At 33.2% G+C, this 21,399-nt stretch overlaps 1 protein-coding gene across 2 annotated transcripts in view; it reads right to left on the minus strand.

Annotated features, from left to right (window-relative positions):
• Window positions 1–21,399, minus strand: part of FREM2 (FRAS1 related extracellular matrix 2) — a 269,492-nt gene that overhangs the window by 26,342 nt on the left and 221,751 nt on the right. For both annotated transcript variants that reach the window (XM_039872935.1, XM_039872934.1), the window contains 6 exons: window positions 16,929–17,121; window positions 15,734–15,838; window positions 14,078–14,205; window positions 13,854–13,988; window positions 12,955–13,081; window positions 11,917–12,104 (listed from right to left, as the gene is read on the minus strand). In XM_039872935.1, the coding sequence (XP_039728869.1) occupies window positions 11,917–12,104; window positions 12,955–13,081; window positions 13,854–13,988; window positions 14,078–14,205; window positions 15,734–15,838; window positions 16,929–17,121 (876 nt within the window). The remainder of the gene's footprint in view (window positions 1–11,916; window positions 12,105–12,954; window positions 13,082–13,853; window positions 13,989–14,077; window positions 14,206–15,733; window positions 15,839–16,928; window positions 17,122–21,399) is intronic.

Raw genomic sequence — 21,399 nt, forward strand, 5'->3', positions numbered from 1 at the left:
ACTTATATACTAAGGAATATTACTCAGCCATTAAAAAATTTAAATCTTACCATTTGTAATATTATGGAAGGACTTAGAGGGTATGCTGAGTGAAATAAATCAGAGAAAGATAAATACCATATGATTTCACCTATATGTGGAATCTAAGGAACAAAAAAATGAACAAACTAAATGAAAACAGACTCACAGATACAGAAAACAAACTGGTGATTACCAGAGGAGAGAGGAGTTGGTGGCTGGAGAAAAAGGTGAAGGGACGAAGACGTACTAATTACTAATTACAAAACACTCATGGGAATTTAGAGTATAGTACAGGCAATATAGTCAATTGTTATGGTTGTGTGTAGTGCCAGATGGGTGCTAGAGGAATCCAGGGGGATCATTTTATAAATTATATAAATTTCTATTCATTGTACTATATACTTGAAACTAATATAAGATAATAAAAAAATTAGAAATAAACTAGAACTCAATAATATTAAGAAAATTGAAAAACAGAATAACCTAATGAGGCTAAATAACATGGTAGTAAACAATAACTTGGTTAGCACTAAAAAGATACTTTGAGAAAAATAATAATGAAAACACACTGACCTCAAATCTATGGGATGCAGCCAAAGCAGTTTTAAGGGAAATTCATAGCTATACAGGCCAATCTCAAGAAACAAGAGAAATCTCAAAAAAATAATTTAACCTTGAACCCCCAAAGAAGAAACAGACCAAAGTGAGAAGAAAAAAGGAAATAATAAAAATCACTGCAGAAATAAATAAAGTATAAAAAACAATACAAAAGATAAATAAAACCAAGAGCTGATTCTTTGGAAAGTCGAATGATATTGATAAACCTTTAGCCAGATTCATCAAAAAAAAAGGACCCTAGCAAATAAAATCAGAAATGACAGAGAAGTGACAACTGACACCAAGAAATATAAAAAATATATAAGAAAATGCTCAGAGCAATTATTGCCAGCAAATTGAACAACTTGGAAAAATGGAAAAATTATTTTAGAAACATACAATCTTCTAAGATTGAATCAAGAAGAAACAGAAAATCTGAATAGACTAATAAGTACTCATAAAATATCAGTAATCAAAAACTCCCTGAAAACAAATGTTCTGGATCAGATGGCTTTGCAGGTAAATTTTATGAAATATTCAAAGAATTAATACCTGTTATTCTCAAAACATTCCAAAAAATTCAAGAGAGAGGAAGGTTCCCAAGCTCCTTGTAAAAGGACAGCATTACCCTGATTTCAAAACCAGACAAAGATATTATAAAAAAAATTATAGGCTAATATTCCTGATGAACATAGATGTAAAATTTTTAAAAATAATATCACCAAACCAAATTAGGCAATATATTAAAGAGTTTTTACACCATTATCAAGTGGGATTTATTCTTGAGATGCAAGGTTGGTTTAATGTCTGCAAATCATTTAACATGATATGCCACATAAAGAATATGAAGTATAAAAATGATACAACCATATCGATAGATGCAGAGAATGCATCTGACAAACTCTAGCCCTCTATTTATGGTAAAATCTCTCAGCAAAGAGGGAATAAACAGAACATATCTTAACATAATAAAGGCCATTTTTGACTAACCTACAGCTGAGATTATTGTGAATGGCACAAAGTTAAAAGCATTTTCCTTAAGATTAGTAACAAGACAAGCATATCTATTTTCACTACTCTCATTCAATATAGTATTGGAAATTGTAGCCATAGCAGTAAGACAATTAAAAAAAGGCATCTAAATCACAAAGGAAGAGTTAAAACTGTCATTATTTGCGGATAACTTGATACTAAATATAGATAGCCCTAAAGGATAAACTAAAAAACCATTAGTACTGATAATTGAATTAAGTAAAGTTGTAGGATACAAAATTAATATTTGGATATCAGTTGCATATTTATATACCAATAACAAATGATCAGTAAATTAAAAAAAAATCTCATTTATAATTCCCTAAAATGCATACAATACATATAAATAATATTTACCAATGAGCTAAAAGACATATCATTTGAAAAATATAAGACATTATACCCCAATCAATCAATAGATCATGCAATCCTTATCAAAATGTCAATGGTATTTTTTCCAGAACTAGAACTAGAACTAGAAGACATTATCCTAAAATTCACATGTATCCACAAAAGACTCTGAATAGCCAAAGCAATACTGAGAGAAAAGAACAAATATGGAGGTATCATAGTACCTGGCTTGAAACTGCACTACAATGCTATAGTAATTAAAACAGCATGGTACTGGCAGTAAAAACAGGAACTTAGATCAGTGGAACAGAACAGAGTCTAGAAATAAACCCATGTCTATATGGTCAGTTAAGCTATGACAAAAGAGGCAAGAATATACAATGGGATAAAGATAGCCTATTCAATAAATAGTGTTGGGGAAACTGGACAGATAGATATGCAGAATGAAACTAGACCACTTTCTTGCACCATATACGTAAATCATCTCAAAATAATGTAAGACATGAAGCCATAAAACTCCTAAGAGTAAACATAAGCAATGAGCTCTCTGACATCGCTCTTAGTAATATTGTTTAGGAAATGTCTCCTCAGGTAAGAGAAACAGAAGAAAAAAGAAACAACTGGGACTATATCAAACCAAAAAGTTTTGCATAGCAAAGGAAACCATCAACAACAACAACAACAAAAACCTGTTGAAAGAAAAAAGATATTCACCAATGATACATCCAATAAGGGGTTGATATTCAAAATATATCAGGAACTCATACAACTTAACACCGAAAAAACACATATTTCAGTTAAAAAATGAGCAGAGCACCAGAATACACATTTTTCCAAAGAGGACATACGGATGGCCAATAGACATATGAAAAGATGCTCAATGTTGCTAATCATCAGAGAAATGCAAAGTGAAAACACAAAGAGATATCACCTTACACCTGTCAGAATGGCTGTCATAAAAAAAATCAACAAACTAGTATTGGTGAATGTGGAAAAAGGGAACCCACTTGTACTGTTACTGGGATTGTAAATTGTTGCAGCCACTTTGAAAATAGTATGAATTTCCTTAAAAAATTGAAAATAGAAGTACTTTATGACACAGCCCACTTCTGGGTATTTATTTTAAAAAATCCAAAACAAACTCTTAAAAGATATATTCATTGTATATTCATTGTAGCATTATTTGCAATAGCCAAGATATGGAAATAACCTATGTGTCCATCAACACACAATTGGAGATAGAAGTATTGTATATATTTGCAATCAAATATTGCTCAGCTATAAAAATATTGAAATCTTAACACTAGTGAGAACATGAGTGGCCATGGAGTGTATTATGCTAAGTGATATAAGTTAGACAGAGAAAGAGAAATACCATATGATTTTGTTTATATGTGGACTTAAAAAAAATAAATGAGCCAACAAAACAGAAACAAAGTCATAAATACAGAGTTGCCTCATGGTTGCCAGTTGGGAGAAGGTCTGAGGGTTAGATGATAAAGGTGAGAAAATTAAGAAGTACCAATGGCAATTACAAAGTATTCAGAGAAAGCACAGCATAGAAATATAGTCAATAATATTCCAATAACTATGTATGGTGTCTGAGGGTATTATACTTATTGGAAGATCACTCTGTAAGTTATCTAAATGTCTAACCCACATGTTATATTCCAAAAACTAGTGTAATATTGAATATCAACTCTAATTAAAAAAATTAAAAATAAATAAATAATAAATAATAAAATATTTTTAAATGAGTAGAGGGCTTGAATAGACAATTCTCCAAAGAAGACATATGAACACATGTTCAACATCACTAGTCATCAGAGAAATGCACATTAATACCTTTGGCTGTCATCAAGAAATCAACAAACGAGTGTTCTCAGTGACATGGAAAATAGTGAACCTTTGTGCACTATAGATGGGATTGAAAATTGGTATAGCTACTATAGAAAAAAGTTTGGAAGTTCCTCAAAAAATTTAAAATAGGACTAATTTATGACCCAGAATTCCTACTCTTGGTATTTACCCAACAAATCCAAAATGCTAATTTGAAAAGACATACACACCCTTATGATCATTGTAACATTATTTACAACAGACAAAATATGGAGCCATCCAAAGTGTCTATTGATAGACAAATAGACGAAGAAGAAGTGGCACATATATTTAATGGAATACTATTCAGCCATAAAAAGGAATGAAGTCTTGCCTTTTGTGACAACACAGATGGAGCTACAGGTTATTATGCTAAGTGAAATAGAGAAAGACAAATACCATATGATTTCACTTATATGTGGAATTTCAAAAACAAAATAGAAACAAACTTACAGATACAGAGGACCTTTTGATAGTTGCCATATGGAGAGGGTTTGGGTGAAAAGGTAAAGGGATTAAGATGTAGAAATTTGCAGTTATAAAAACAGTCATGGAGATGTAAAGTATAGCATAAGGAATGCAGACAATAACATTGTAAAAAGTATATATGATGTCAAATGGGTACCAAACTTATTAAGGTGATCAATTCATAAGTGTAAATATCTAATCAGTATGTTGTATACCTGAATCTAATATACTATTATATGTCACCTGTAATTAAAAAATTTAAAATAAATAAATAAAATAGCAAAAAACTTGAAAAAAATTATATTTCATTTGCAATCATATCAAAAAGAATAAAATATGTAGGAATAATTTTAACTAATGAAATGAAAAACATATACACTGAAACTATAAGACTGATAAAAAATGAAGATGAAAATAAATAAATTATTTTATGATCATGGATTAAAAGAATTAATATTGTTAAAGTATGCCATCTAGTCAATGAATTCTACAGATTCAATACAAGTTTTATCAAAATTCAATAGCATTTTTCACAGTAATAAAACAAACTATTCTAAAATTTGTATGCTACCACAAAAGAGCCCAAATAGTAAAGGCAGTCTTTTCTTTAAATTTATGGAGGTGATATTGCTAAATAAAATTATACAGGTTTCAAGTGTAGACTTCAATATTTGTCATATGTATACCAAATTCTGTGTTCACCACCCAATTCCCTTTGTCACCATATATTTAAATACCCTTTACCCTTATCTACCTTCCCCTAGACTCCCTTTTCACTTTGGCAACCACTAAATTGTTATCTATGTCTGAGTGTTTGTACATCTTGTTTGTTGCTTTCAGTTTTATATCCCACAGTGAAATCATATGGTTCTCAACTTTTTCTGTCTGATTTATTTCATTTCCATGACAGTCTCAAGATCCATTCATGTTGTTACAAATGGCAATATTTCATCTATTTTTATGGCAGAGTAATATTACACTGTATATATGTATGTACCACGTCTTCTTTATCCAATCATCTATCGAAGGACACATCAGTTGTTTCCATGTCTTGGCCACTGTGAGTAGTGCTGCTATGAACATAAAGGTGCATATATCTTTATAAATAAATGTTTACTATTTGGGGAGTAAATATTAATAAATAAAAATATTAATAAATAAAGAGAGATTGCTGTGTCATATGGTAATTCTTAGGTTTTTTTTTTTTTTTTTGAGAGAACTCCATACTGTTTTCCAGAGTGGCTGTACTAATTTACATTTCCACCAGCAATGTATGAGGGTTCCTTTTTTTCCACAACCTCTTTAACACTTGTTATTACTTGTCCTGTAGATGATAGCCATTCTAACAGGTGTGAGGTGGTATTCCATTGTGGTTTCGATTTGCATTTCCCTAAAATCTAGTGAAGTTGAACCTCTTTTCATATGTTTGTTGGCCTTTTTGTATGCCTTCTCGGGAGAAGTGTGTTCAGGTTGTCTGTCCATTTTTCAACTGGAGTGTTTGTTTCTTGTTGTTGAGATGTATGAGTTCTTTGTGTATTTTAGATATTAGCCCCATATCGGAGGCATTGTTTGAAAACACCTTCTCTCATTCAGTTGATTGCCTCTTTGTCTTGTTGATGGTTTCTTTTGCTGTGCAGAAGCTTTTTAGTTTGGTATAATTCCCTTCATTTATTATCACTTTTACTTCCCTTGCTTTTGAGATCAAAATCATAAAAGCCTCTCTAAATCCAAGATCTATGAGTGTAGCACCTAATGTTTTTTCAATGCAGTTTATTGTTTTCGGTCTAATGTTTAGATTTTTGGTTCAGGTTGAGTTAATTTTGGTGTGCAGTGATGGATAGCAATATAGTTTCCTTCTTTTGCATGCGGCTGTCCAAGTTTTCAACACCATTTATTGAAGAAGCTTGCCTTTCTTCAATAAATATATATATATATATATATTTGGCTTCTTTGTTGAAAATTCTTAGCTCGTATATCTGTTGGTTTATTTCTAAACACACACTTCTATTCCATTGTTCTGTGTATCTGTTTTCTGCCTTTCTCTATTTCATGCTGTTTTAATTTTCGTCACTTTATAATATAAAGTCAAGCAAAGGGATATCTCTGGCTTTGTTCTTTTTTCTTGGGATTGCTTTGGCTGTTCAGAGTCCTTTGTGCTTCCATACAAATCTGATGACTTTTTTGTTATAGTTCTTTAAAGAATACCATTTTTTTGCATTGGTAAAATTCATTATAAATAATTATTAAACTATGGTGTTTTGATGGGGATTGCATTAATCTCTATATTGCTCTGGGAAATATGGCCATTTTAACTATGTTGATTCTTCCAAACCATGAATACAAAATATCTTTCCATTTCTTTGTGTCTTCAATTTATTTTAATAACTTCTTGTAGTTTTCAGTGTACGGGTTCTTTACATGCTTTAAGTTTATTCCTAGATATTTTACCCTTTTTGCTGCAATTGCAGAAGGAATGGTGCTTTTCATTTATTTTTCTGAAAATTCATTGTTAAAGTGTAGGAACACTATGAATTTTTGTACATTAATTTTGCATCCTGAAACTATTGTATTCGTTTATTATTTCTAATAGTTTTTAATGGAATCTTTATGGTTTTCTACATAGAGAATCATGTTATGTGCAAAAAGTGACAATTTGACTTCTTTATTCCCTATTTGGATGCCTTGACTTTCTCTTGCTTGATTGCTCTAGCCAGGACTTTTAATACTATACTGAATAATAGTGGTGATATGGAACAGCCTTGTCTTGTTCCTGATCTTAGAATGAAAGCTTTTAGTTTTTCACCATTAAGTATGATGTTAGCTGAGAGTTTGTCATATATGGCCCTTATTATGTTGAGGTATTTGCCTTCTATACCCATTTATGAAGTGTTTTAATCACAAATGGATGTTATATCCTGTCAAATGCTTTTTCTGCGTTTATTGATATGATCATATGATTTTTATCCTTTATTTTGTTTACATGGTGTATCACATTAATCGATTTGAGTATGTTGAACCATCCTTCTGTTCCTGGAATGAAGCCCACTTGATTATGATGTATAAACTTTTTAATGTATTGTATTTGATTTGATAGTATTATATTTAGGACTTTTTATCTGTATTTATTCATCGAAGATATTGGTCTATAGTTTTTTTGTGTGTATGTGTGTATGTGCTAGCTTTACCATGTTTCAGTATCAGGGTAATGTTGGCTTCATAAAATGAGTTAGGAAGTATGGCTTCCTCTTCGATATTTTGGAAAAGTTTGAGAAGAACAAGTATTAAATCATCTTTGAATGTTTGGTGAAGCTACTTGGTCATGGACTTTTGCATTTTGGGAGGTTTCTGATGATGGTTTCAGTTTTCTTACTGTTGATCGGTCTATTTAGATTTTTCAGTTCTTCGGGATTCAATATAGGAAGATTATATATTTCTCAGAACTTGTCCATTTCTTCTGGGTTATTGAATTTGGTGGCATATAATCTTTCATAGTATTCTTGTATGATCCTTTGTATTTCGTGTATCCATCATAACTTCTCTTTCATTTCTGATTTTGTTTATTGTGTCCTTTCTCTTTTTTTCCTGTGTAAGTCTAGCCAGGGGTGTGTCAATTTTATTGATCTTTTCAAAGAACCAGCTTTTTGTTGCATTATTTTTTTTCTGTTGTCCTTGTGTTCTCAATTTCATTTACTTCTGCTCTAATTTTTATTCTTTCCTTCCTTCTGCTGAGTTTGGGCTGCATTTGTTCTGCTTTTTCTAGTTTTAAAAATGTATTGTTAGGTTGTTTATTTGGGATCGTTCTTGTTGTTTGAGATAAGTTGGTAATGATATGAACTTTCTTCTTATTACTGCTTTTGTTGTGTCCTAATGATTTTGATATGTTTTATTTTCATTCTTGTTTATTTCTATGTATCTTGATCTTTTATTTCTTCTATGACCTAGTTTTTCTTTTGTAGCACGTTGTTTAATCTCCATATATTTATGGTTTTTCTGCTTTCTTATGGCAGTTGCTCTTGTTTCAAAGCATTGTGGTCAGAAATATGCTTGGTATGATTTCAGTCTTCTTAAATTTGTTGAGGTTAGTTTTTTGTCCCAACATATGGTCTATCCTTGAGAATGTTCCATGTGAACTAGAGAACAATGTGTAATCTGATGTTTTGGAGAGAAAGGCTCTGTAAATGTCAGTTATGTCCAATTGGTCTAATGTGTCATTTAAATCTGATTTTCTGTTCGCATCATCTATCCATAGCTGACAGTGGTATATTTAGGTTTCCTACTATAATTGTGTTTTTGCCAGTTTCTCCTTTTGGTTCTGTTAGTTGTCACTTTATATATTTTGATGCTCCCTGATTGGGAGTATACATATTGGTGTTATGTCATCTTAATGTACTGTCTTTTTTATTATCATGAGGTATCATTTTTTGTCTCTTGTTGCATTTTTATCTTGAAGCTTATTTCTTCAGATATAAGTATGGCTACACTCACTTTTTTTCTGGATGCAATTTACTTGAAGTATCATTTTCCCCACTTTCACTTCGAGTCAATATTTGTCATTGCAGCTGAGATGTGCTTATTGAAGGCAGCATATGGTTGGTTTTGTTTTTTGATGCAATCTGCTACCCAGTTCCTTTACATTGAGCATGATTATTGAGACATGAAGTTTTCCTGTAGTCATTTTTTTGTTTGTTTGTTTTCTTGCAGCTTGGTGTCTCCATTTTTTTTTTTTTTGCCCTTGTGTTTTTATGTTATTTTATTTTGGTGGCATTCTATGTTTTTCCCTTTGTTTTCTTTTTTTTTTATGTTATGTGTCTCAGTTCTGAATATTTTTTGTGTCATTACCATTAAGTTTATGTGAAATAGTTTCATGTATACAGTAGTCTTTTTTTCGTGCATGCATCTCATCTCTATTCTCGCTTGCAAATTTAGACCTTTACTCCCTCCCCTTTTCTGTTTTTGTCATCTCAAATTATTCTTATTTATGTTGTGAGACATTTCTGAGTTGCAGTAGCTGTCTTCTTTTTTAAAAATGTCTTTTACATTTTTTATCTCTTATGTAATATTTAAGTTTACAACACTATTCTAAATAGGGGTTGCAGTTTTTGTTCCTGTCTGTTAGTCATCCTACTCATATTTGTATTTTTTGTCCTTTTGTTTCAGGAAGAATGTTCTTCTTCACTATTTCCTGTAATGCGGGCCTTGTTGTGGAAAATTCCCTTTTTAAACATTCTTTACTAAAAGGTCTTTATTTTCCCTTCGTATCTAAAGGAGAGTTTTGCTGATATATTATTTGTGGCTGGTAATTTCTTTCTTTCAATAGTTTGAATATTTGTTTCCACTTTTTCCTAGCTTGTAAAATTTCTGCTAAAATATCCAATGATAATCTAATGGGTTTTCCTTTGTAGGTTAGTATCTTTTTTCCTGGCTGTCTTGAGAATTCTTTTTCTGTCATTAATTTCTTGACAATTTCAAACTAATACGCTTTGGAGAAGGCCTTTTTTTTAAAAAAATTGATTATTGGATTTCTCTTTTCTTTTTGGATTCAATGATCCATTTCTTTCCCTAGGTTGGGGGAATTCTCGTTGACTTAGTACGCTCTCTGTTCTCTTCTTCCTCTCTTCTCTTTCTGGTTTACCCATTATTTTTATATTGTTCTTTCTGGTTGTGTCAGATAGTTCTTGTAGAGTTCTTTCCTTTTTTTTTTTTTAAACTCTCAAGACTCTCTCTTCTTCCATCTCCATCATTTCCAGATTTCTGTCTTCAGTATAACTAATTCTTTCCACCATCTGTGCAGCTCTATTTCATAAGCTCTCTATTTCATTCTTCATCTCTGTTATTTAGCTCTTTAGCTCCAAAAGTTCTATTTGATTCTTTAATATTTCAGTCTCTTTGGTAATGTATTCCTTTTGTTTGTTGATTTTATTTCTGAGATCATTAAACTGCCTGTCAGAGTTTTTTTGCATCTCATTGAGTTTTTCTCAGAAGTGCAATCTTGAATTTTCTGTCATTTTAATTGCATATTTCTATATCTTCAAGCTTATTTTCTGGAGATTTTTAATATTTTTCTGAGCTTCCTTGCCAGTTGGTTGTTTATGGTTTTTTGATGGATTATTTCTTTGTCTAGGCATTTATTTGAATGTACTCTGATTTGAAAATTTTTATTATTATTATTAAGGGTGATTTTATTTTAGGAGATTGATAGGAAGTGTGTGTGTGTGTTTTTTTTCCCCCAGGTGTTGTACAAGCCTCTGTACTGCCTAGCCTCTCATATCTCCACTGTGTGGCCAAAAAAAGAAAAAAAAAAAGGCCTTTATTCCCTGGGGAGATGTGTCTCCTCTGTGACCGGGTTGCCTCGATCCAATGGCTTCTCCCCCATGGAAAAAGTGGTGGGCAATGGGTTTCTGATCCACTGAAGAACCCCTGAAGTCTCAGTGCTGTCACAGTGGTCCGATGCAGTGTTTCAGGTGCTTCCTCCAGGATCAGCCTTAGTGAGTGGGTCGGTTGGGTTGGGAGAGACTGCTGATGTGCCTGTGGCTGTTTTGTTCCCAGTAATGGGACCACCAGGCCTCAGATGCCTTACTTCTGTATCTCCACCCCTGTCACTTTTGTAGTGGTAGCTACAAAGTAATTTGTGGTTGGTCACTGTCTGTATGGAAGTTCAGGGCTCCTGGGAGTGACTATGCATGAACCACTGCTGGCTGCCACTAGTATTGAACTTTGGGCTGCCTAGCAAGTAGTATAAGGCATACCCAGGCCAGCTGCTGATTTTTGGAGGTTTGTGGACCTTTGAGAGAGTTTATGAAAGTCTGAAGCATGAGTCAAAGCCATCCCTATGTGATGAACAGACACCGAAAGAGGTTTGGGCCTGGCATAGGAGTTGGGTGATATGGTGTCTCTGAAAATCACCAGTGTGAGGCAAGTGATGTTAGCCATGTCGATGAAGACTCAAATTTGGTGTTTTGGGGGATAGCTCAACAAAGAATCAATGGTGCCTACCAATACTTCAGTCTTAGAAAGAGCTGCCTCTCCAGCTCTTGCCCTGAAACCAGACAATTTACTTCCTTCTTGTATGTCCCTGGTGCTTTTCTATCTGCTGTCTCTTCATTGGAGGTTAGAGTGTTTGTAAATGAGTGAGTCTGTGCTCAGACCCTTTAGGAGGATATCTCGGTCTATAGCAACCTTTGTCTCACCTAGATGGAATCCCTGCTGATTTTCACAGCTACATGTTGTGAGGAATCCTCTTCTCAGTACTGGTACTCCAGGTTGGTGAGCCCAGTGTGAATCTGAGACTCCTGTTTCCTCATGGGGGACCTCTGCAGCTGAGATATTCCTCCTTATTCTTAACCACCACGCATGCATGTGGGACCAGCTTGTTTCAAGTTTCCACCCCTCCTACTATTCTCAATGCAGTTTCTTCTTTATATCTTTAGTTATAGAATTTTTGTTAAGCTAGTTCAAGTGGTTCTCAAGGGTGTTTGTTCTATAATTTAGTTTTAATTTTGAGGTGGTCATGGGAGAAGGTAAGAACAACATTTATCTATTCCACCATCTTGACCAGAAGTATGCACTTACCACAATTTTGAATCTATGTAAGAGTGAAGTAGAATCAGCTAAGCAGCCATATTCTGCATTTGTTGGACTGTACTTGGGAACATAGCCATCAGCTCCAGTGCACAGGAACACCTTCTCAATGCTGCAGTAAAAAGAGTTACCTAGATTCTGGACAGGATCTACCATGACACGACCATAAATTATATCACCTGAAACAGAGATGCAGAAATGTTATTTCTGTTAAGTGATGTGTGTATGTGACACTGCAAACAATCCGTGACAATAATAATACTAGTAAGAATTTCCTTCTCTTTCTAATGTTGCATCAAATGTCAAAGACATTTTAATGTTAGCTTCAGTATCTGGTTCACTCCCAGGTCTCAGATATGACCACTTTGCAGACTGACCACAAGTCACTGAAGGTGTATTGAGCTTCACATGCTCAGCCAGTAGTAGAAATAACCTCAAGTTCTGGCTTATAACTTAACATCCATAATATCAGTTTACATAAGTAAATTAGTTAGCAAGATACAGACTAATAATATATTATGAAATAACACTAAAAACATTAATAGAAAGCTGAATTAGTTTCATTTAATTTTAAAAGAGGGTTTAAGGAAATTCTCTGGTATTCAAGGATCTGTTTCACAGCCATTACCGAACTACCAAATGTGCTAGATATTTGGTGAGGTGCTGGAAATATATCACTAAATAAGAAAGGCACAATACTTGCCCATGAGCCACTTACAATCTCATGTAGCTACAGTATTTGAGATTGTGAAATTTGAAAATAAATTCACGAAAAAACCCAGACTTGTTCCAAAAATCACTTAAATAAGGGAAATAGAGATCGACGTCTCCAAAAATAAAACCACCCAGTAACATATACCCAATTTAGTGGCCCTTGCATTCCCACCACAGTAATAAAGATACAGTAATATTTCTTAAAACCATACAAGAGATTATAATTTTTTCCCTCAAACATGATCCCAATAAAGCAAAGCATAACAGATACAATGTAAAACATACAGAGCAGCTCTCTCATTTGTAAAGTGATACCTTCTGCAAAAGCAACATCACTTTCCTGCCCAAATCCCATGGATCCATCAGACAACCAGAGATTCTTCTTGGAGAGTAGGTACATTTGGGTGTTCAAGCTAAACTCAGCAGCCACTGGATCACTGACCTAAAACCAAGTGTAAAACTTTTTTATGTGTTATTGATTGTTCTGATATTGCATAAACATATTATTCACAGATACACACACTTACTGTTCACTAACATGCAGAATGCTGAACACTTTATTACAATTTTTATGTTTAACTAAACCAACTTAGGGAATTTTAACACTGGCTTTGCCCTTCTTGAGAAGACAAAACTGATGAGGTTAGATCATTTTTTGAATGAGGCTAAATAGTGTATTTTGAGCTCATTTCCATTGGTTTATCGGTGTATATAAGGGACTTGTAAATATCATGGTCAATGGAAGGTTAACATTTAGTATAATTTCTTGTACAGAAAATGTCATCACATTTCTTTTAATGCATAGTGATTGGGTATTTTGAGGTGGCATGAACTACAGGATATTTATTCTTCTTGAAGATCAAGAACTAGATGAAGAAGTGCAAAAGAACTCTGGGGAAAATTATCAAATCTCCAAGGCAGCAAGCTTCCAGGAAGAGAAAAGATAAGATCACATAAGAGAAAAACAAACAAACAAACAAACAAAACCCTTGCATACTCTTAGACTATGGAATTTGTATACTAAACCAACAAAAGATAAAGGGCAATTTTTCTTCCTTCCTTTCTTTCTTCCTTCCTGTCTGATTTCCTTTGTTCTCAGATGCAGGAATTAAAGACATTGTGTGAACTTTTTTTTTTTAACTAATAAAACTAAACCAAGCAAATAACAAGTTAGGATCCTATGAGTCATGGGCAAATAATGTTATGAGACATACCTGTTGGAATCGAATGTCAAGGTCAAAGGTGACAGGCTCTCTTGGATTGCAGATGACTGGCAGGCGGTATTCCTGATGCGATAGAGTGGTACATGGGACCAGTTTTACAGTATAGGTCCCTGAGTAGTCACGTACCTTTGAGGAGAAGAAAAGGCATTTACGAATCTGAGATGCAACCAGAGGCAGCAGAAAAGGAAAATTAAGTAAGAGCCTTAGTCACTTACTGCAAAGTCAGACACAAAGCTCCATTGCTGGACTGGCTGGTTATAAGTTGGTTCACTCCTTATTAGGTGCAGGGAAAATGTCAGGCCTGGATGATCAACTGACATGATCATTGAGCTTGTGAAGGATGCTAAAAAAGTGTCAATAACAATAATGGAATAGTGGTTAAAAGAGTGCATAGCAGTTTAAAGTTTTCAAAGTACTTTATGATACATTATTTGCTTTTATTCTTATAACAAGCCTACAAACTAACAGAGTTGGTATAATTAACCTTATTTTGCAGATAAACGGTGCGATTCTCCTAAGATCACACAACTAGGATGTGTGCCTTCTGATTCCTAATTTGGTGATTTTTCTAATGTGTGACTCTGTCAAAGATAATTGTGCAGAAATACTCAAATAGTTCAAGGCTAATTTCCAGAGAGGCAGAGAAGTGAAAGAAGCCTAATGTGAATGCATGTATTGTACACCAAAGCTATTAACTGAACTTCCCAGCCTATTAGCATTCACACAGCTAGGAAAACCCAATTTATAAATACGATATAATTTTAATCAGTCTAGGTAAATCAAAATTTTGTGTTCTAGCAATGTCCCAAATTCAAATTTGCCTTTAAAAGTTAAATGTTTAAATATTAGAGATATTAAAATGTGAAGTAGTATCTGTATTAGAGGGCCTTTGGGCAACCTAAAGTGCAAGTAGATGTACTCTTGAATGAATGGAATAGCTTTTCATTTATATGTTTATAGTGCCAGGGTAAATGTAATGCAGAAAAAAATTCTTGCAGAGCTTATTGGCTTGGTTTATTTTTTATTAAAATGTTACTTAAATTTGTTTAAACATCCCTGAGTAAATTCCTTATGCATATCTTTGCTGCAACTAGAAAATAGATTATAGTTATAAATAACCAAACTAAAGCCAATACAAAAATTAACACTAATACAGTGGCTGTCTAGAGTTCACATGTAGAAAAAGGAGAATGTAGAAGACAATGAATGAACTATTTTCCCTTACCTGTCTGGCATGAGTTGGCATACCAGTAAAATACTCAAACCAGTTTAGTAATATAGAAAGTTAAATAAAAAAGTACTTCTAATGAAATATCCTTTATATTTAAAAGAAGGTTTAGACATAGAACTTTAGTGACTGCCACCTTATTGATATTCAAAGCACAACTATCAATATAATTACATAGCCAATAATTAAACATAATTAGTTAATATGTCTGAAACTTAAGTATGATAGTAAAGTGACACTTCTGGCTCTATTATAAAGGTTTCTTACAGTACCTAGAAAATAGTTGTGAACAGAGAATTAAGTGCTTGTTGAACAAATAAACTAAGATGCAATTTTTCTGTACAATGGAATTTCAGGAGAGAAGGGGATTATCGTTGCTATGCTCTTTATCTAAGGAGAACTCCATTTAAGATTAAGTCAGTTTTTTTATTTTGTGCTTTCTCTAAAAGTCTACATAGATAAAGATGGTTTGGTAGATTATGAGAAGTAGCCAAGCAATTATCAAGCCCTCATGCACATATGTAATTCAGTTGAAATTGAGGGCTTCAAAGTTCATAAGGAAGCATATTGAAACATGTGTGAAGATGGCAAAACTCTACCCTTGTGGTATGAGGAGTGGCTATTAATGTGTAACAGGGCTTACTAGGATGTGACAGCACAAACAAGCCATGGAATTGAGCCTCTGTCTTGAAGTTCACGACCAAGCGCCCCTCTTCATTGATGCGCATGCTGGTTGGATACAAGGAACCTACAAAGGGATAGCACACAGAAGTGAAAATATTGGTAACCAGATACTCCTAATGTACAGGATTTCTTCCAAAAATGAATTCAGATTCATCTCATCTTTAAGCATTCTAGCCAAAAGGTATTGTCAGGATAATTCTGAGTGGTAAGAGAGGCAGAAGAAAAATATGAAATTAAAATGTCAAATAATCTGGAATAATTATTCAGGGTGATTATATTACCTTTCACGTGGCTTTAAGGTAAAATTAATTTGTTTACTAGAGCAGATTTTAAGATGTACTATCAATAGTCTTTTCCCTCTGGCTTACAAAAAGTAACACAGCCATGATGCTCAGACATGCGTGGAACCAAAACAATAGTATATGCTTGGAAAGAAACAGCACTAATTCTATTAATGAATTAATTAACTTTATGCTGTGGACTTGAAATTATGATTCTTACATAAAGATTAAAACAAAGTTGTGCAGAGCTTATGGATCCAATATTTGGTGGGACATACCACCACTGTTCCAAGACATTCAGAAAAAGTATCACAGAATAATAGAAGTTTAAAACAGAAAGAATATTAGAAGTTTAGTCTATCTTTCAGAAGAAATTGAGTGCCATAAAAAAGCAATACATTCTAGATCACACAGCTATTTAGTTTTAGAGCTAGAATTAGAATCCAAGACACAATTTATACCAGACTTTAAAATGTACCTCCCATTTTTAGAAACAAAAATGTGTAACTTTTTCTCTTGGGTTCATTCTTTATTTTCAATTGGAACTTCCTCTATTTTTTTTTATAACTTAGGGAAATATATAGACTCTGTTGTGTAACACACAAATAATTAATCACCTAGAATGACTATGAAAGTTAAATATCCATAATATGTGGATGTTATATTTAAAAGTCACATACTACACAAAATTTGAGGTACTAATATGATTTAGTTAAAATTTTTCCACGTCAAAAATAAAATTATCTTAAAATGTCAAATATAAAAAATAAATATACTGAAAGTTGCTTCTATTATTTTTAGCTACAGTAAAAATTTCTCTTAAGTAATTCAAGAGGATAAGAAAACTAGTTTTCCAAGTCTTTATTAACCCACCTTGGAGTTCAGCTTCTGGTGGGCTGCCAATTCCATCATTCCACAAGATGGCAGTGTCATACACAAAAGTTAGACGAAGCTCTGACTTCAAGTCAAAATGTTGCCAACCTCCTACTCCAACGGGAGAATGGAACACGTAGGAAACATACAGAGGGACTCGAAGAGTCACATATGACTGCACTAGGTTTAAGACCTAAAACAATGAAATTATATCTATCAACACGATTTAGCATTAAAATGAGCCTAATTTTGTACAAGTCATTTTCTTCTTTCTCTCATGAAGATTTTGAGTAATCATTGAGGAAAAGATATAACAGCATTTACTACACTTAATTTTGGAGCAATTAAATAGTTGCTATACTACCTTCCTTTGCGACAAAAGATATGTAGCAGAAATCTTTAAGATAAATAGCATTATTTTAAGCATAGTATACTTACACAGTCCTTTTATTTTTATAGCAGCTTTATTAAGATACAGTTCATATACCATATAATTTACCTATTTAAAGTGGACAAATCAGTGTTATCTAATACAACCAGGGAGCTGTGTAACTTTCATCACATTCAATTTTAGGACATTTTCATCACCTCCAAAAGGAATCTCATAGTCATTAGCAGTTACTTCCTTAATCCTACACTCTTGCCCCCCAGACAATGGCAACTGTTAGCTTACTTTGTCTTTATGTATTTGCTTATTATGGACATTTCATATAAATGGAATTATATAATAGGTGGTTATCTGAGACACCTTCTTTCATACTATTTTTTAAAATTTATTTATTTTTTATGGTGACATTAGTTAATGAAATCCAATAAGTTTCAGCTGTCCACTTTAACAATAAGGCATATATATATTTACTCTGTGTGTTCACCTCCCATAGTTAGATTTCCTTCTGTCACCACATATTTGACCCCCTTGACCCCATCTACCTCCCTCCTTTTCCCTCACCTCTGCCCTCTAGTAACTAGTCCACGTCCATGAGTCTCTGTTTGTTTGTCCTGTTCATTTGTTGCTTTTAGGTTTATATTCCACATATAAGTGATATCATGTGTATTTCACCTTTTTCTGTCTGGCTTATTTCGCTTAGAATGATTATTTCGAGGTCCATTCATGTTGTCACAAATGGCAGTATTTCATGTCTTCTTATGGTTGAGTAATATTCCATTGTATATATGCACCACAACTACTTTATCTAATCATCTATTGAAAGACACTTCAGTTGCTTCCATGTCCTGGCCACTGTGAATAATACTTCTATGAACATGATTATGCAAAAATCTTTTTGGATATGTTTTCAAATCTTTGGGGTAAATACGCAGTAGAGGGATTGCTGGATCATATGGTAGATCAATTCTTATTTTTTGAGGAACTTGCATACTGTTTTCCATACTGGCTGCACCAATTTGCAGTCCCACCAGCAGTGGCTGATGGTTCCTTTTTCTCTGCATTCTCTCCAACATTTGTTATTACTTGCCCTGTTGAATATAGCTTATCTAACAGGTATGAGATGGTATCTCATTGTGGTTTTGATTTGCATTTCCCTAACAGCTAGCGATGTTGAGCATCTTTTCATATATTTGTTGCCATTTGTATGTCCTCTAGAGAGAAATGTCTGTTCAGGTCCTCTGCCCATATTTTCATTTGGATTGTTTGTTTTTTGTTGTTATTGAGTTGTACGAGTTCTTTGTATATTTTGGATATTAGGCCTTTATCGGAAGCATTGCTTGCAAATATGTTTTCCCATTCGGATGGTTCTCTCTTTACCTTGTTGACGATTTCTTTTGCTGACCAGAAGCTTTTTAGTTTGATGTAATCTCATTTGTTTATTTTTGCTTTTACTTCCTTTGCTTTTGAAATCAAATTCAAAAAATCCTCTGGCAGTCCAAGTTACTTGAGTTTAGTTCCTATGTTTTCTTCTATGCACTTTATTGTTTCAGGTCTTATATTTCAGGTCCTTAATACATTTTGAGTTAATTTTGGTGTGTAGTGATAGACAACAGTCTAGTTTCATTCTTTTGCAGCTGGCTTTCCAGTTTTCCCAATATCATTTATTGAAGAGGCTTTCCTTTCTCCACTGTACATTTTTGGCTTTCTTGTCAAAAATTATTTGCCTATATATATATATATATATATATATATATATATATATATATAGGTTTACTTCTGGACTCTTGATTCTATTACACTGGTCCATGTGTCTGTTTTTCTGCCAATACCATGCCATTTTGATTATTTTCACTTTGTAGTATAATTTGAAGTCGGGCAGAGTGATGCCTCCAGCCTCATTCTTTTTGCTCAGAATGGCTTTGGCAATTCAGGGTCTTTTGTACTTCCATACAAATTTGATAATTTTTTTGTTCTATTTTTTAAAAAAATGCCGATGAGATATTGATGGGGATTGCACTAAATCTGTATAATGCTTTAGGTAATATGGTTGTTATAACTACGTTGATTCTTCCAATCAAAAAACACAGCATATCTTTCCATTTCTTTGTATCTTCTTCGATTTCTTTTAATGGGGTCTTATAGTTTTCATTATATAGGTTATTCACATGCTTCGTTAATTTATTCCTAGGTATAAAGGAATTATTTTTCCACTTCTTTATCTGATACTTTTTATTAGTGTATAGGAATGCTATGGATTTTTGAACATTGATTTGTAATCAGAAAATTTATTGTATTTGCTTTTGTTTCTAGTAGTGTTCTTGTGGAGTGTTTAGGGTTTTCTATATAGAGAATCATGTCATCCTCAAATAGTAAGAGTTTGACTCCTTTGTTTCCTATTTGAATGCCTTTTATATCTTTCTCTTGTCTGATTGCACTCTCAGGACCTCCGATGTTATATTGAATAACAGTGGTGATAGTTGACAGACTTGCCTTGTTCTTGATCTTAGAGGGAAGATTTTTTTAGTTTTTCACCATTCAGCATAATGTTGGCTGAGGTTTTGTTACATATGGCCTTTATTATGTTTATCCTTCTATACCAATTTTGTTAAGTGTTTTGATCATAAATGGGTGCTGTATCTTGTCGAAGGCTTTTTCTGCATCTATTGATATGATCATATGATTCTTATGTTTTAATTTGTTTATGTGGTGTATCACAGTAATCGATTTGCATATGTTGAACTCTTCCTGTGCCTTGGGGATGAAGCCCATTTGATTATGGTGTATAACCTGTTCAATATGTTGCCATATTTGGTTTGCTAGCATCTTATTTAGGATTTTTGCATTTGTGCTCATGAGAGATATTGGTCTGTAATTTTCTTTTTTTGTGTTATTCTTATCAGGTTTTGATATCAAGGTACATTGGCTTCATAAAATGAGTTGGGAAGTATTGCCTCTTCTTAGATTCTTTGGAAGAGTTTGAGGAGAATAAATATTAAATCTTTGAATATTTGGTAGAATTCAGTTGTGAAGCCATTTGGTCCTGGACTTTTACTTTTGGGTAGATTTTTGATAACTGTCTAAATTTCCATACTGCTGATCAGTCTATTTAGATTTTCCAGTTCTCCTTGATTCAGTCCAGGAAGGTTGTATTTTTCTAAGTACTGGTCCATTTCTTTTAGGTTATTAAATTTGGTGTTATATACTTTTTCATAGTATTCTTGTATGATCCTTTGTATTTCTACGGTGTCTGTTGTAATTTCCCCTTTTTCATCCCTGATTTTGTTGATTTGTGTCCTTTCGCTTTTTTCTTTAGTGAGTCTAGCCAGAGGTTTGTTAATTTTATTTACCTTCTCAAAGAACTAGCTCTTTGTTGTGTTTATTTTTTCTATCATTTGTTTTGTTTTCAATTTCATTTATTTCTGCTCTAATTTTGATGATTTCTTTTCTTCTGCTGACTTTAGGCTTCATTTGTTCTTCCTTTTATAGTTTTTTAAGATGAAGCATTAAGTCGTTTATTCGGGCTCATTCTTGATTTTGGAGATAGGCCTGTGATGATATGAACTTTCCTCTTATGACTGCTTGTTCCGTGTCCCAAAATTTTGATATGTTGTACTATCATTATCATTTGTTTCTATGTACCTCTTTATCTCTCTCTTTATTTTTTCTCTGACCCAGTTATTCTTCAGTAGCATGTTCTTTAATCTTCATTTATTTGTGGTTCTTCCTGTTTCTTTTTGTAGTTACTCTCTAGTGTCAAAGCATTATGATCAGAGAATATGGTTGGCATGATTTCCACCCTCTTATATTTATGAGGCTATCTCTGTGTTTCAGTATGTGGTTGATTCTTGAGATGTTCCGTGTGCATTAGAGAAGAATATATAAGCAGCTGTTTTGGAATGAAAGGCTCTGTAAATGTTAATAATGTCCAGTTAGTCTAATGAGTCATTTAAGGATATTATTTCTTTACTGATTTTCTGTTTGGATGATCTGTCCATATCCAACAGTGGGGTATTTAGGTTCCGTGCTATGATAGTGTTTTTGTCTGTTTCTCCCTTTAGTTCTGATAGTAATTGCTTTACATAT

This window comes from Pteropus medius, unplaced genomic scaffold, assembly GCF_902729225.1.
Source record: "Pteropus medius unplaced genomic scaffold, Ma_sr-lr_union100, whole genome shotgun sequence".
In the NCBI taxonomy this organism is placed as follows: domain Eukaryota; kingdom Metazoa; phylum Chordata; class Mammalia; order Chiroptera; family Pteropodidae; genus Pteropus; species Pteropus medius.